General features: G+C 37.9%; 1 protein-coding gene across 2 annotated transcripts in view; it reads left to right on the forward strand.

The window, feature by feature from the left end:
- Window positions 1-5,060: 5,060 nt before the first annotated feature.
- Window positions 5,061-17,519, forward strand: part of LOC117574111 (homeotic protein proboscipedia) — a 35,871-nt gene continuing 23,412 nt past the window's right edge. For both annotated transcript variants that reach the window (XM_034257762.2, XM_034257763.2), the window contains exon 1: window positions 5,061-5,590. In XM_034257762.2, coding sequence (XP_034113653.1) covers window positions 5,113-5,590 — 478 coding nt within the window. In that variant the 5' untranslated portion in view covers window positions 5,061-5,112. The remainder of the gene's footprint in view (window positions 5,591-17,519) is intronic.

Raw genomic sequence — 17,519 nt, forward strand, 5'->3', positions numbered from 1 at the left:
TGTGGCGACAGGTCAAGCGGCTGCCGACTGGCCAAGGATGCGACATCGACTACGTGTCGTCGCCTCTATTGGCCCGTGTCCAGGCGATGGCTGCTTCTGTCTCCGTCTCCGTCTAAGTCTCAGCTACTGTCGTTGTTTCTGATTCTGGCTCCGAAGACTGTGCGACACATTTTAAATGTGTGGCGTGAGTCTTGATTGCCAAATGAGTGCCGGCTTGTATGGCGAGTATGGCTAATTATTATGCATGCACAATTTAATTGACTTTAGGCGGACTTTACAAATACGGGAAATGCTCAAAAAGAAGAAAAGAACTCTGCTGACAACGCTCGTTTTCATAAAGATAGAAATTGCGCATGTACGTTTAATTAGCAATTATATATTTAACTGTATCTATTATAACTGTACCTCCTAATAGTATAGCGTCAACTTCTTCCTCTATTTCCAAAGCATACCAAATAATGGCCAAGCTAACCCTCGCATCCTTTTACCTTTCCTAAAGCAGGTGTCAAATATTTTAAATATTATTCAGGTAAATAATGGTAACAATCGCATCATAGAAAAATGAACGAGAAATTTCCTGGTTTTTCCGCGGGTTTTCCAAAATCTCCGTGAATACTTTACCTTGAGCTACCTGCTTAGCTCGCTTCTGGCTCTACGAAATCCGCATCTCGGCCATAAAGCGCTGCTTCGGTTAAACTTGATCTCCTGCAATAAAAATGAAGCTGATACCACGCTCTGGTGACGCCATGTTTGTTGCAAAAGGTAAGGGACAAGGGGCTAAAGGAAAATATATTTCTCGCAGGCTTATGTAAACTGGTACTAAATCGGGGATTCAAAATTCAAGTATGTACGAACTGATCTGCTGATCACGCAAATGTGTATCACAATGCTGAAAGTGGTGACGAAATTATTAATAATACATATGAAATAATAATTTATTCTTTTTAAAAAATATAATACATATTTAAATATATATTGTTTTGTATTTATTATTCGGTCAGATATAAGTCTTAGTCTTAAATTATAATTGTGATTATTATATAGTTGTTCTAAGAAACACAGACAAACTTTATAATAGCAATCAGTATAATTAGAGATGTTCCATTTCCATTCGTCATATATTTATTATTCATTATTCACTATTTACTTAATACTTAATACTTTTAATATCAAATGATAATCATAATGATTAAAAAACAAATATTTCTTTATGTCGTTATATAAAAATGTTTCTTTAAGACCCATACATACATAGACCCATATATTAAACATAGTTGTTCATACAAATATCATTGCCCCAAATTGTAAAACAATAGCGACTAACAGCATTATCAAATGGGGAATGTAAATATTATATTATGTATACATTAATGTACATATTGGTAATTCTCTGGTAAATGTCGCGTGGTCCACTTTTATATTTAAAAAAAACATAAACTAAAATAATTTTAAAAACAAGTGACGGTTATTCTTAAAGATTTGGATTAGCACTATTTTTAGAGATAAGATTGATTTTAGAAACTTGTTCTGTTTTATGATAAAATATATAAATTCGTTAATTTTTTGGTTTTGCGTACGAATTTGTTAATTTTTTGCCATTATCAGAACAGAAAATAAAACAAAAAGAAAATTCCAAAAGCATTCTTAGCTCTAGGTTATGTTTTTTTGTTCACTGAAAAGATGGTCCCACGCGACATCCGTCAGAGAATTACCCATATACAATATATAAATGTAATTATACAAGTTGAAGTATAAGGTAATTTTTTTTTAATTTAATTTTATTAATATATGTTTCTAATACCGATAAGAAAACTAAACTTTTCATTCAAAACAAATAAAATAAAACAAAATGAATAAAATAGGCAATATTGGTTCCCATCTTTTTATTGTCAAGCATTATATTGATGACTGCTCAAGTGTAAGTTTTTTTTTTGGCGTCGCCTGATTAAAGTATGCAGAGGCGCTGCCAGTTGGTTCATCAACTTTTAGCAGTCACTGTAGAACAGCATACGTAAATGAAACAGAAGCGCATAGAAACGAAGCGATTGCCAATAAAAACAGAATGTGAAAAACTGTGGCAGCAAAAAGGGCAAAAACAATGCCACCAAGATTGACAACATGATGGTTAGACAAGAAGAGGCGCTCAAAACAAAAAGAAAGACGCGCAGCGCGCAAAACGAAATGTCAAAAATACGCAACACCACAGACGCGGAGAGACAACAAAAACGAAATGAAACTCGTCGCTGTTGTCGCTGTCACTGTCGCTGCTGCTCCAATGCGACAGCGGCGACGACGACGGAATGTGTAAATAACAAAAAAGCAAATAAATTCCGTCACAAGCAACACGTTTACAGTTCAGTCAAACCAAAAGCGAAAAGAGTAAAAACAGCGCGACAGAGCAACAAAGCCACAGAGCGACAAAAAGAAACAGACAAATGCTGCTTCGACCAATCAGCGTTGCGGAGACTCTACACTCTCTACATGTGTGTGTGCGTGCTTGTGTTTGTGTGCACTCGTCTTGTGTGTGTGAAGAGCTGTGTGCGACTGGCAGAACTCCACCCCCGGCAACCGGCGTATTGAGTATCGCGCACGCTCGAACATGCTCTCTGCTGAACTTTGAACACACCGTGCAGATCCAACCAGATAACAAAACACAGCTGACAAAGTACAACTAGAAACAAATGTAAAAACATTACCTTAAATATGAAATGTATTTCCTATTCGAAAATTAAGTAGAGCTGAGAAGTAAGATTTGGAAAATATTTTCGTTATATGATTTATTTTATTGATTAAAGAGTTGAAATATTATTTATTTTAAATATGTTTTTTTTTTAATTAAAATTGATCTACATGAAAAGAATATCATTGGCGATCACCACTAACATTTAAAATCGCATGCGATAGTTTAACTCACGAGCACGAAGCTTGCGCTCATCTCTCTCATGACAATTCACCCCAACGCTCTGTCGCTGCTTGTCATTGTGCTTTGCTCTACTCGTACTTCTGCCCACACACATGTACACACGCACATACACAGCAGACAGCAGACAGTTTTGGACACGCCCCTTCGGCTTGGTGGTGGTTGTGGCGCTCATCTTGAAAACATTTGTAAGACTGCGCTGCGTTGGCCACTCCTTGCGACAAGTGCGGACAAGATTCAGTGCGTTCGGTGCTATTGGATGAAATGGTTGCATGAGATTCGTGAACGCACGAAGCATCGTCGTTTTGCCCCAACAAAACAAACGGAGGGAGAGTTTTGCGAGAGTCTGACACTGTGAATATAACTAAACGAATAAATGCAATGCAAAACAATTCATAATTTGCATTAATTATTTGACAAAAGTGCAATAAATAAATCGTGTACAATATTTTAGTTGAATTATTAACAAAATAGCAACGGCAAAGGCCACCATTGAGGCAACGAAAACGACAACGACATCGACATCGACATCGACAATAACAATGCAAACCGGTTCTGCGCACCGAAACGCGACGCGAAGTTGAACCTACGCCGCAGGCCAGAGAGAGACAGCTACAGTCACAACACTGTGGCGCGAATGTGTAGAAAAGTGTAACTTGTAACTACAAATTGCAGTGCAACTGTCTGTGTCAGTGTCCGTGACTTGTGTGTGTTTGTGTGTGTAACCATTGCAAGATCAGCTTCGGCTTCTTGTGACTCTTAGCCAGGCACAGACCAGACCAAACGAGAGCCTTCCTTCTGCTCAACTCAATAACCAAACTCGTGCACAACTTGTCGTTTCGCATACGCACCGTTGTCCACCCGTGTATCGTGTCGCGTTTTCTGTTTTCTGTTTTGACACTCGCGTCGCCATGGGTGCCAATGTGTATACAACTACTATAACCGCCAGCTGCTCTACATGATAATGGAACTCAAACTCGAACTCGCAGCTAAAGCTAAAGCTCAAGCTCGAACTGGAACTGAAACAGTCCCGCTCGAGTGAACAACGGTCGCCATCAACAGCAATAGCAACATCGCTATCGCCATTGCCATTCTCGCTTCGCGTCGCGTTTGCCCGTGTCGATGACAAGTTTGTGCCTGCTTTGCGCCCTTATCTGACCCTGTTGGCAAAAACATCTCAAAGATATAACAACAAAATAATACTGTGTAGCAGTAATACAACTTAGTAGTCAATGTGCCGCAATTGCGACACGCTTAATAAATGTGTGACCAAGTGCTGAAAACTGTGTAGAATGTAAAATGAAAACTGTTTTAAGCAAACGCTTCATAGCGATCTATTGAAATGGTAAGTCAAAAGTATAAATAATCTATAATATTTGCATATTAAGTATGATTTGCCAAGAGAATAATATTAACTTCACATGTAGTTAAAAAAAAAATGGATTTTCTCTCATAAGCACAAAACTTATTGAGTGTTTGGTTATTTCATAATATTTGGTGAATAGACATTTATAAAGTAAAATAATTCTATATATTTATAATACATTTTTATATACAATTTTTTTATAAACCCGTCGGAAAGTTTGTATGTTATGAAAGAGCAGCAGTAATTCTTAAAATAATATATTTAATCTAATATTCGTGTATATTTTGTATTTATTTGCTCATATTTTATTCATTTCATATTTGTGCAAGAAAAGTGTTAAAAGATACAAAGTAATAAACTCTAAGAGCAATGCCAAATGTGATAGAAAAAGTTGACATCTATTAAAGTGTGAACCCGACAAAGACTTTGGTTTAGAAATTAATTGTATATTGTTATATTGTTAAACTAATTTTATTTAGCACACATATGTAAAATAAATCCTTGAAAAGCATTTGGAATTTTTTAAAGTAATTCTCTTCAATTTATTTTCAATTACTATGCATTTAATTTGCAGTATTCATTCATCTAATACAAACTAAAACTATTTTCAAATATTCCACCATTTAATACGAATAAAACTGAATATTCAAAATGATTTTTTCGGCTAGTTTTCATATTTATATTCTAATCTTTTTGTTCATGAATAAATTCTAAATTGAAGTGCTTTATTTATATCTATTTCAGGTGCATAATTGAATATTAAAATAACATAGAACTGTGAAAATCAAATAGACAAAAAGATTCTAAAATAAATTTAGTGTTAACAATGCAAGAAGTGTGCAGCACATTGGACAGCACCCAAATGGGAGCCCAGATTAAATCGGAGTCACCTCTGAATCCGCTGCAGGTGCAAACGGGCCAAACAGCGGTGGCAACTGTGGTTGCCGGTCCGGGGCAACAGCCGCAGGGACCGCCGCCGGCTGTGATGCTTGTCAACAAAATGGCACCGAACTGTGATAAACGAGCGGCGGACACCGCCTACTGGATGGCCTCCGAGGGGGGTTTCATCAACTCGCAGCCCTCGATGGCCGAGTTTCTCAATCACTTGAGTCCTGAGAGCCCGAAAATTGGCACACCTGTTGGCGGTGTTGGTGGCGGTGGTGTCGGCGGTGTTGGTGTCGGTGGCGGATATCCGGTTGGTGTTGGTGTGCCACAGACGCCGGATGGGATGGACTCGGTGCCTGAGTACCCATGGATGAAGGAGAAGAAGACATCGCGCAAGAGCAGCAACAACAACAATCAGGGTAAGTGCACAACCAAAACTTATTGCCACATTGATAACATAGTTGAGTACTTGCAACAACGGCAAAGATGAAAAGCAACAACTGGCAAATGCAAAACTCTCATTAATCAAGAAATCAGTGCAATTCAAACTGGCAACAAGCGGCGCCCAAGTTGGGTAATAATACGAATCGCATTTCCAGTTACCAGGTTTCCAATAAGCCTCAGAGAACATTCAGCTGTGGCCAATCTCATTTCATTTCCCAGTGCAAGACTCGATCACACGCAACGCGTTTCTTCTGTCTCTGTTTCTGCTTTTCTGCTTCTCTGCTTTGCTGGCTTCGGCTCCTTTGATGGACTGGACTGTGCGCAACCTGGCCAAAGCCCAGACCCAGGCCCAAAAATACAAAAAAAAAACCCGATCGACGGTGCGGCAAAGATCTGTTATTTGCGATCATTTGTAACAATTTTCGAGAGTGGTCGACGTCGATTCGTCAGTTGCGTTCGTCTGACTGATGAATTCAACTCAACTCTCGAGTGTTCTTCGAGAGTTTTGTTTCTTTTACTTTTTTATGTTCTTCGTTTTTTTTTACCCCAATGTGTCGATTTCATTTGTGCAGCGCAAAAGCCAGCCTGGATTCGAGCTCGAGCTCGGACTCGGAGTCGGGTTTGTGGCAACAACATTTTAAAATAAATGAGGTATCAAGGTTGTCTGGCTATACGTTTTCCTGTCCAGGTACGAGGTACAAGCGGTCCATTGCAGTCTGTCCAGGGCCACGCATATGTTGCCGTTGTTGTCTACTCCTCCCTTCCTCCCTCTCCGTCTCCCTCTCTCTCTCTCACTGTATGTAGCTCTCTCGGTCCTCTAAGCGATTGCAACCTGTTATTTAGGTTCATTTGTCAAAATATTTTTCCTGTCCCCTGCTTCGATAAAAGGGGCAGGAAAACAGCCCAAAGCTGAGAACGGGAATGGAAATGGGAATGAGAATGGGTGCACAACCGGCTGCAAGTTGCAACTTGCAGTTGCAGTTGCATTGCTGCTGTTGCAGTTGCAGTTGCATTGCTGCTGTTGCAGTTGCAGTTGCTGCAATATCCCCAGGAAATTTACACCATATTCGCTGGTTTATGTACTGCATTTTAAGCAGCATTTTATCAACATTTGCCATTCCATTTCCATTCACTTGCACAAAATTTCAATTAATCACAACTGGACACAAGTGGAGCATTCCCCAAAATGGTGAGCAACAGTCATGCGGCTCTCTTTGGCCTCTGGCAATTGCTGCAACAGACAACGGTGCATCGCATTAAATTTGACAAGTAAATCATTTTGATATATTTCGGAATATATCTTTAAAACACGTATTAAATTATTGAATTGTTTGTACTACAGCTTTGCTCAGTTATATTCTTAAAAATTAAAACAATGAAAGGAAAACATAAAAAGCTATGAAAAAACCAATGTTTTCTTGAAATATTGTCAATAGCGTAAAATATTTAAGAAAGCGAACAGAATTTTTGGTAGGATTGAGCTGTTAGAACATAAAATATGTGTAATGTAACTTTATATTTTTGCACTAACTTTAAATATCATTAAAATGTAATCTCTTATTACATTTAATGTTTGTATACGGTATTTTAAAGAGTATTGCATCCCAAATGAATTTGTTTCTTTTGACATTTGAATATGCATATTAAAAAACTAAAATTTTCTCAGAGTTCATTCGCCAAACCACATTCTTAATTGGAAAAGAAGTTTCATTCATAAGTTCCTAAATATAGTATGCTAATTTCCAAACACTTTCGAACTGCTTAAAGCTGTGATAATAAGTTTCCTGGAATATCTCTTCCGTAATTCCCACTCATTTGTCTCTGCATTCTACCACTTGACCACTGGACTTAAACTAAATACAATGCCAATTAATTGCAACCACACCATCATCATGTTGACAAATGGCAGCCACTAATCCAACGAATGTTTCAAGTGTAACCTGAAATCCAAACACGTGGCCTTTGTCGCATTTTGCAGGGAAGCAAACAAATACTCGATTGGGAAATTCCCCTGCGAGATGTTGCAACTTCTTCTGTGGACAGTTTGGGGCGTGCTTCAGATTTCTCTCTCTTTCTTGCTCTGTCTTTTCCCCAGTTCGTTGTCCGTTGTCCGTATCCAAGTGAAAGTGAGCCAATAAATAGCGTGAAGCATTCCGTACAGAATCTGTTGAAGGGTCAATACATCTTTTCTCTGGCTCTCACACACACACACACAAATTCGAGTGGGACTGTGGGACTTCATGCTGTGCGATATGGATTGCAAATGATGTTGTAAATGTCTGGCAACTGGAACCGGAGACGAACGTTGATATGGTACTCAACTGCTGATGTTGTTGTTGTTGTACTGGCTGCTGCTGCTTGTGTGTTGGTTTAACAGTTTAATTTGTTAATGTTGTCAAATTAATTCCCTGTCAGGTTGTAACCAAATTGAAGTGTTGTCAGCATCCAACAGAGTCAAAGATCGTTTAGCACAAATTTTGTTTGTTCAAGATTGTTATCGCAACGTTTGAAGTGTTTAGCTGATAATTTAATGAGATGCCCAAAAATTGTTTAATAATTTAGTACAATATTTGTACAGAGGTTTTTTAAAAATTTCCAAATTCATTGGGAAAACGCTGCTTTATCCATATGAATTTCTGCAATAAAATCTTCCACATTCCGGTGAACATTTAAAGCAATAATTTCAGTCCGATTCAAAACCCACGAAATTCCTTTAACCTTTAATCGAGGTCCTTGGCTTGTTGCGCTCACCGCAAATTGTTTGTTTCACATCCTGAATTTTAATGCGTACGCAATTCGAGTATGAGATAAGTGTGGAATGTGTGTGTGTTTTGGGTTGTTTTGTATCTCTTTGGGTTCGCTGTTAGAAAGAAGAACAAGTCTACTCATGTGCACATTGAAATACAAATTGTTTTGTCAATTTGCGGCTGCTTTTCGCGCGCGCTCATTCACTCACATAATTGAAACAATAAAATTTCAACTTGAATAAAGTGTTAATTAGGCGTAAAGCTTCCACATTCTGTAATGAACTCCCAAGACAAAGTTATATTACGAACCGTTTATGGCCCAGCAAGATGCGCAAAGATTTTGCCAAAGTATCTGCGGAAGATACGGCAAAAGTATCTCAGCCTGTTATGCAAAGCACTCGCTTCGGCATTTAATCCCTGTGCGGCCATCAGTTAGCGAAACCAATAAAAAAAAAAAGAAGCAGAACGCGTCTATTGAAATGCAATCGAAATTCGTATCCACTGCTGCGCCATCTGTATAATCCACCCACCGACCATATGTTGCGCCAGTTCATCCAGTATCCCTGTCCTCTTCCGTACCCCTTACCTCTTGTCCTTGTCTGTTGCTGATTGTGGTTCGGGGGCGTCGCTGGATAAAAAATGCGTAGCGCACGACTCAAAACTTACCCCCTGTGGATTATGATTATAACAAACCATTTATCATAATATTTATGTTGATGTGTTGTACTTTTTCTCAATGAAGGTCCCAGTTTCTTCCCCCCTCGGTCGCTGTCTCTGTCTCGATTTCGGTTTCGGTTTCTTGGTGTCTCGGTGTCGGCTTTCGTATCCGTGCTTGTGCCTTTTATTAATTTTATTTATGATGAGTCATTTGCACATTTATAATTTTAACCTTTACAGTTGAATTCATTCAAAACAAACCTCGGCCAAGTGCGAAATATATTCAATGGATTCGTTTGCCACAGATCATCCATGGATAATAATAATACTCGTGCCATCAAGACATGTACATAAATACATATGTATTCTCTACTGATAAGACTGAAATTCAAACAGATTTGTGGCTTGTATTACGGATATTGTTGTATAAGGGGGTGAAGTGTGAGAAGAATGAACATTTTTATGACTTTATCGACAAGGAAGTGATTTGATTTGCCACAAAAGTGATGATCTATGGATATGAGAAGTTCATGGGAACTATTTTAAATTTGAATATATAGTTATTGAGCTGCCATTGCAAATTTAGATTTATCATTATAGTATTATTATATTATTATTCCAAGAATGACACAAAAACAATACAAATAGAACACCAATAAAATCAGTCAGCTATCAAGTATACGACCCGTAAAGCGACATTTTAAACCCACTTAAATTAAACGCAAAGCTAAACTTGAGAATGGACAAAGACATTAAATTAATTGACGGCCATCAAATAATTTTGGAGCACAAATTATGCGTCAAACCGCAAAAGGTGGGCAAAGCACATTTCCATTACATTAAAGTCCAGGCTCAGGCTCTCAGCTCGGACTCGGGAATACCCTGGCAGCCATTTGGAGGGAGAACGGTTGGGTTAGGCTAGCTGACTGGCTGGCTAGTGAAAAGGTCGCGCAATTAATTGTTACGACTTTATTATGGAGATAAGTGCACCGAGATACGAAGGCGTCTTGAGGCGTCTTGAAGGCAAACAAAGGGTTCTAATTGGCAGGCCGCAGGACATGGCCAAGCAGACGTTAACGCCCAAGGCCTTTCCTTATCCCTCCTCCCAAAACGTGACTGTGAAAAAAATCTGTTACGATTAGTTAAGCTTGGGGAAAAGTGCGACAGCGGCTGCCAAAAGAAAAAACTCGTATTATTTTTTATTTACTTTTGCTCTCTCTTTAACTCTCCTTCTCCCTCCCTCTCCATTCTTGCGGTTAGCCTTTATCTGCAAACTGATTTGTCATTATTTTAAAGCGCATTTTTCTCTCTGAAAATTATGAAAAATTAATGCATGCTTCAGAGTTCTTAGCCATGGCCAAAAACATTTCGGGCAACTGACGCAATCTTTCTAATAAAAACTAAGTTTTGAGAAATTGGGCGGCAAATGTTGAGGCTCAATTGATAATAATGTTTTAAATTGGCAAAGCACAGTGGCATCAAAAAAATATTTTGCACATTTTTAATATATTCAATTTTAGTGCATTTCTAATGAGATTTTTCTTAAGTTAACTTAATAAAGTCTTGAAAGTTGAGTAATTTATTTAAATGTAATAATAGAATTATTTCGCTGGGATTAAGCGTCTCCTAAATGGAACCTTTTAATACACACAGCATTCTAATTTCATTACCCTTACATTTATTCTTCCCACTGTGCTTCATTTAGCTCCCCAAGTGAATTAGGGAAAGAAACTTTGACTATAGAATTAAACTCACGGCCAGTATCGATTTAATTTTATTTCCACTCATTTAGCTAAAAGCCAAAAGAGAGGAGTAAACGGAATGAAAAAAAATATAGGAAGCAAACGTAAAAAAAAACAAGGCGAAATGAAAATATTTGTCCACGATTAAATTTTAAAAAAGCATTTTATGAAATGACTGCAGTGACGTTGGCCTCGCCTTAGAAAATTTGAATACATTACGAGGTGGAGGCGTCACTGGATTGAGATGGAGATGGTGGTGTTTGCGGTGGCGTTAGCGGTGGCGGTGGCGGTGGCAGTGGTTGAATCGTCGCCCTCTGCAAATAAACTTCAACTACATGGTTCCCCCTTACTCTCTCTCTCCAATACCATTCCCGTACCCACTCCTTGGCTTGCCATCAAGAAGCCCATTCCCTTTGCTGGCTAGGATGAGGACGACGGCATGACAATGACACAAAAGCCGCGCACTTAATCGCCGCGGATCACATTCCGTAAAAAGCGCGACGATAAAATTTTTTACGCTCTATTCTTGTGTACTTAGTCAAATGGAAGGGACACCCCACGATGTGGTTTTGACCCACGCTGTCCACATTTGAATATATACATGAATCTATGCGTATATATATCTCTGTCCACTTAAAGTAGAGCTCTCTCTCTCATGCTTGTCGTTGTTGTTGTCGCATCATCGTAAAGAAGAAAATCAAATCCGAAATTATTTTCAATTTGTACGCGATTTATTTTTATGTCTTTTTCTCAGCCGCAAACTTGAGCATTGTTCCTGTTCTCCCTCTCTCTCACTCTCTCTATATCTGTATTACACTCTCTGAGCCTTAGTTTAATTCAGTTTAAACGATTTGTAAACATTTGAATTGGATTTTCGGTCATAAAAATTGCTTGTTAGCAGCATTGTTGGGCGTTTATCAAAAGGACCCCAAAAGGAACGCCAAGTTCGAGCAAAGTTAATGGCATCTACACCTACACCTACACTAACACTTACAAGTACACCTATTTATTACCGCATATCAGAACGTTAATCGCATTACATACACTCGATTGCATGCGAATCCACTTCACTTGCAATTCCACCTCAAATTGTTTGTGTGTATATCTCTCCTCTATTTAGTTTACAGTTTTGTGTTCGCTCTAACTAACAACTGTAATAAGTTAATAAATTATCGGGTTTTACATAAAACGCCGCTTAGTTATCAATGAACCAGTGAACAACCATAATTATCAGAGGGGAATTACAACGCTGTTCTACAGTTTACAATATAAGCGGTTTACGCCTCAAGACAAATGACTGCAAAAAATTGTCATAAATTACGTGTATCACGTCTAGTTGTTGTTGTTGTTGTTATTGTTATTCTTGTTGTTTCAGACACCGATTTAAGTTTTACTGAATTCTTAAAGTAACGCTCCGTTGCCTCGCAATGCCTTAGTGGAGACACTCGAAACTAATTAGTTGAATACTCGCACTCCTATCTCCTATCTGTCAAAGCCAGCGAAATCACAGGTGTGAATTTTAAATGCTATCAGAACTTTACAAACATGCAATGTCTGAGCGAGGTTCACACATGTCAGATAACTGAAAAAAAAATATTGCCATATTTCCTACTTCACACAAAAAGGGGAATGCTGTGTAGATTTCTAGGAAGAGTTTAAGACAAGTGATAAAAGTTAATTGTAGAAGAGTATTCAACATAATGAATAAATTTGCCAATAGAGAAATTAAATATAAAGGCAATTATATAGTGAAAGAAATTCCATGTTTAATTTATAATTTTGCTTAATTTATCTATATATAACACTATATTTTATAAATATTTTAAAAAAATATTTTTTGGAGCAGTTTTACCTAACAAAAAAATTTTCAGATTAAATAATTCAAAGTCCAATATTTGCCCCATTTTTGCTAATTTTATAATTATTGAAAAGAACTTGTATGACTTAATCTGTGTATCTGTATATCTTAAATGCTTTTGTTTAGTTAAGGAACTTCTATAATAGTTTTACGATTTTATAAAGTTGAATCGTAAGAGTACCAAATAAGCTCACTAAGAATTTCAGTTCAGTCAAATCAAATTCACAATACTTGCCGCTCTTTTTGAAAATGTTTTTCTTACTCCAAATTGAATTAGCAATGAATATAGATCGCATAAAATAATTTCAGATACATTTGTATCTTCTTCCCATGGCCTTTTATAAAAATACAATAATTTATTATCGAATTCATTTTCATTTGCTGTTTAAAGTGTGATAAATGTAGCCAAGCGGCGTTTAAAAGAGCGTGAAAAGTCAACGAGGATAACACAAGGATATGGGCTGAAACACATGCTCCTGCTTGCTGTCAGGACAAAGGTCGTGCTCTTCTGTGCCGTGTGCCCCGTGTGTGTGTGTACGCATGTGTGTGTGTGTTTGTGTATGAATCTCAGATTTAAATAAAACTAATGTTTGTGTGAAATGGATTTTCTGTTTGTCATCGACTTTCGTTGTGTCTGTGCTTTGGAGGGTGAGTGTTTTTGTATGTATTTGTGTGTGTGGGTTTCCCCTGATTTTATATTCAAGCTGCAAACCACAAAAAGGCTTCAAGGATTTTATATTCAAATGCAACGCACACTCACACTCACACACACAGATTTAAATTCACATACACAGAGCGCACGTGAATCGCAATCCGAAACTGAGATCCTTAAGGCTGCCGGCAACCCGTCGAGGACGCCTTCCGCCGAGTCATGCCATGCATCATATCGCCTGGCTGCGGAACTTCGTGCAACTCTCTTGTCTGCGAAGGGTTTGGGGGGGAGAGTTGTAAGAGAGCAAGCGAAGGACGGGGGGAACACGAAGCGTGTGGATGACACGTGATTCCGTTGGTCGTAAATTTTGCGGGGCACGAATTTTTAGTGCTTTGTAGTTTTAATTTGTGGCTTGTTGAAAATGTTAACAGAATTATTTATGCGATGAATGCGATGATAACAAAAAATTATGATAGCCGAAAAGTTTCTTTTTTGCGACTCTCTCAACGCGTCAACGGATATTGCCACAAGGTATCCACGTTCCACCTGAGATAAGAATAAGTGTTTAAAAATCAACATTGAAGCAGTACACACACACACACACACACACAAAATATGTATATTCCCCTGGAATTTTTGCAACCACCCAACAAACAACAAGAGCCAAAAGAGCAGGGCAACATTTTTTAATAGACCTTTTGCGGGGCGCAGTACGAAAAATGTCACTCAGCCATTTCATTCATCTCCTTGTCGATTGGGGTGTCATCTCTGCATATGTGTTAGTGTATGTGTGTGAGAGAGTGTCATGGCATCATCCATCATTTTGGACTTGACCTTTTTTCGACTAAGCTTCCGTTTAGCAGGAGAATCTTTAATTTTCTACATTTATCTGCGCCTGGAATGAGGTGCGTACAAAACACAAGCTGTGGCACACACACACGTACATACACACATGCTGTCGAGATACTTCTTTCATGCATCAAAGATACAGATACGAGTGTCTTGTGAGTTATTTTTGGGGGAACCGTTGACAGCCAAACGTCACGAGGCAGACAGAATGTCAGACAGTAATACCTCTACTTATTTGCTCTACCCTGCAAAAAAGTTGATAAGCAGCTTAACTCTGCTGCAACTTGAAGATGCTGTACAGGGTATCTGGTAGTTCACCCTTCGATAAGATGACTTTTTTACACACACGAAATGTGCAGTGCAATGGCTCATTGTACGAGTAGAGATGGCGATGATTATATGGTTGTTGGTCCACCATGTCGGGGTTTCACTCTGGCAAACGTGTTAAAAATGAATTTGTCATCTGTTAACTGTAAACTGTGTGACATGTTTGCGAAAATCGCCAGACAGACAACAGACGTTGCCCGAGAGATAAAGAGAGAGAGAAAGCAAAAATCACAGACATCAGCCAATACATCAAATACTTTAGCCATGGTCCAAGTCTGATTGATTTGCATTCGGGGAAATCTTATTTAAATTGACATTTTTATTTGCGAAGCGTTGCTGAGATTATTGGAATTATTTTTTTGTTACTGCAATAATTATGTCAGTCGAATTTATCGAAGTGATCGATGGCTCGAAGGCAGAGCTAAGCGATTGTCATAGACTAATAGTTTTATAAGAGATTCGTGATGAAGGTTAATAGTAAAGCTTGAACAATTAAAACTCCTTCAAAGCGCATAATTATTGATCAGCAATTACAGTATGCAATCATAATTATTCAGCATATGTACATAAATGTATTCTAATGCTGTGCCAATCAATTTCCAATACTTAATGATTTCCATGTGTGTGTGTTTTGCAGTAATTTTCAATATCTAATTGAAACCTTTGCCCCCAGCCAGCGATGTGGCGCATAACAAATGTAATATTGTTTTGCATTTAAGTCATAAATATAAATATATTTGTGGATAATGATGGGCCATTAAATCAAGCGATTCATTGTGCATATATAAATAAATAACTAGCACAACAACAAGTCGAACACTCGAGTGTAATTACAACAATTCGATGGCCGCAGTTATTAATTGATATTCGTACATGGATAACAGATAAAAATGAAATAAGTGGGCCATTTATGAACCAACAAAACACCTCCAATATGCCACACCCCCTCCGTTCCCCTCACTTCCCCCCTTGGCTGTGCCCCACGTGCTGTCTGCCAAAACACCTCCATGGTTACATGCTCCCATGCGCTGTGTAATTGGCAGCGTTTAGCTCCAATTTTTGAATGTCAATTGGCAGGCATGGCAAATGGAATTTGTAGGTGTCGCAGCTTTTGATGGGGATGGAGTTGGTTGGAGGATGGAAGATGGGGTTAACTATGGTAGCTGTCTGACCGTGTGATTGTTATAAACGCATCGCTCAGATCATTGCACAAATTGCTTTCGAATAATTGCGTCGATTTTTTGGTAAATAGCGTGAAATTCATGTGCAATTAAAATAATATTTTTCCACGTGAGTGGCAATAATTTTTGCTATGCTTTTTAAAACAAATATTTTGTTTCAAATTTCATTATATAATATTTGCTAGCAAAATAACTTTTTGTAATATTATTATTCATAATATTATATTTCATTTGATAACATATATGAATCTATATATTGAAGTGTCCAATATCTTATTGTAATTTGAAGGAATTGGAAAAAGAAGTGAAATATATATATTTATTTTATTAATATTATCTGTTAGCTAACAAGACATTATGAAAGCTTTTAGATAAGGTTGCTTCATTCATTTATTATTGAAATAGAATCGAATAAGCTGACAGAATATACTTTAATCTATTAAAATATATTTTTGAATTGATAAATTTTTTAATTTTTGATTTTTACTCCTCTCATTATTTTTACAAGGTATCTTTATATTCGTTTTTTTTTTTGGCAAAGCGTTCAACAGCTGTCGCAGATTCGCTGATTTGTGCGTGAAATATTAATTTCGATTTTGCTGATTTTTAAATATGGCGATAAATGCATAAATTGCAAACTGCGAACTCTGTGAGCTATATTAAAGCTGAGCCTAAGGTTTTTTTCAGCTTTTCCTGTTTAATTTCTGGCTGCAAGGACAATGTCTGTTAACCACAGCAACAACAACAACAACAACAACAGAGTAGAAGTGACTGCTGTGGTTAATGGCTTTTGAATGCAAATTCAATTTTATCGCACTGTTCACTTTTTAATAAGATTTCTTACCGTCTGCGGCTGTTGCTGAAACTGAAACTGAGACTGAGCTTGAGAACAGTGGCTGATGGCAAAAGGTGCACTGTGCTGGAAATGAAAATTAGTTGCAAGCGCAGCCCAAAAATAGAAAAAACCACAAAATAGAGAAAAGAAAATTCAAATACGCGGGCCAAAGAGACACGCGACTGGCAACTGCGAAAAATGCGGCTTGTGGCGCCACAAGCAACACACACATACAACCTCCCCGCCCCGTTTGGCACCACAAGCTGTACACAGTGGTGGTGGTTCACACACACACAGAAACACACACGTATACGTCGATATTGCCACAGCACTTTTACCTTTCGTGCTTAGAGGGCACAACCTACAATCCAACAAATTGCGTTTTGTGCAAGAGTGGGTGGGAAAACTGTCAGAATGAATGAGTAGACTGGTCACACCTACTGTCAGTCAGCTGCGGGGCAACAACAACACTAACAACAACAACAACAATAGCCACAGCAATAGCAACAGCAACGGCAACAACGGTATCATTTTGAACTGACCAAGGCGTTGCCATTGCTCTGCGTCTGCGTTTGGCCCTGGCTTCGTCTTCGTCTCCGTCTCCGTCTCTCGTCTCCCGTCTGGAGTGGAACCACTTGGGTGCTGCACCACACTAAGGCAACTTTAAAGTTCACTTACATTTATATTCTTACACATTTGTGGAGAATTCTTTTTTATTTTATTTTTCAATTAAGCAAATGGGTTTCAAAAATGGTTTTGTTAACAATTGAACGGATTCAATTAACAGAGCATAGATAAATGGATTTATTCAACTGAAAACTTAAAAGAAAAAGTCAGTCTTGGTTCATTAGAAATCATTATTAACTATATTCATTAAATGGATTTATTTAAGTGAATATCTTAGCGAAAAAAATATTGATGTTGGTTTATTAAGTAAGTTTCTTAACCATATTTTTTAATGAATTTACTCAACTGAAAAGTAATGGAAAGTATTTAAGATTAGGGCACATTCTCATTAGGAAACATTCTTAACTATATTTTTTAAATGGATTTACT

The sequence above is a fragment of the Drosophila albomicans genome, chromosome 2R, assembly GCF_009650485.2.
Source record: "Drosophila albomicans strain 15112-1751.03 chromosome 2R, ASM965048v2, whole genome shotgun sequence".
NCBI classification, from domain to species: Eukaryota; Metazoa; Arthropoda; class Insecta; order Diptera; family Drosophilidae; genus Drosophila; species Drosophila albomicans.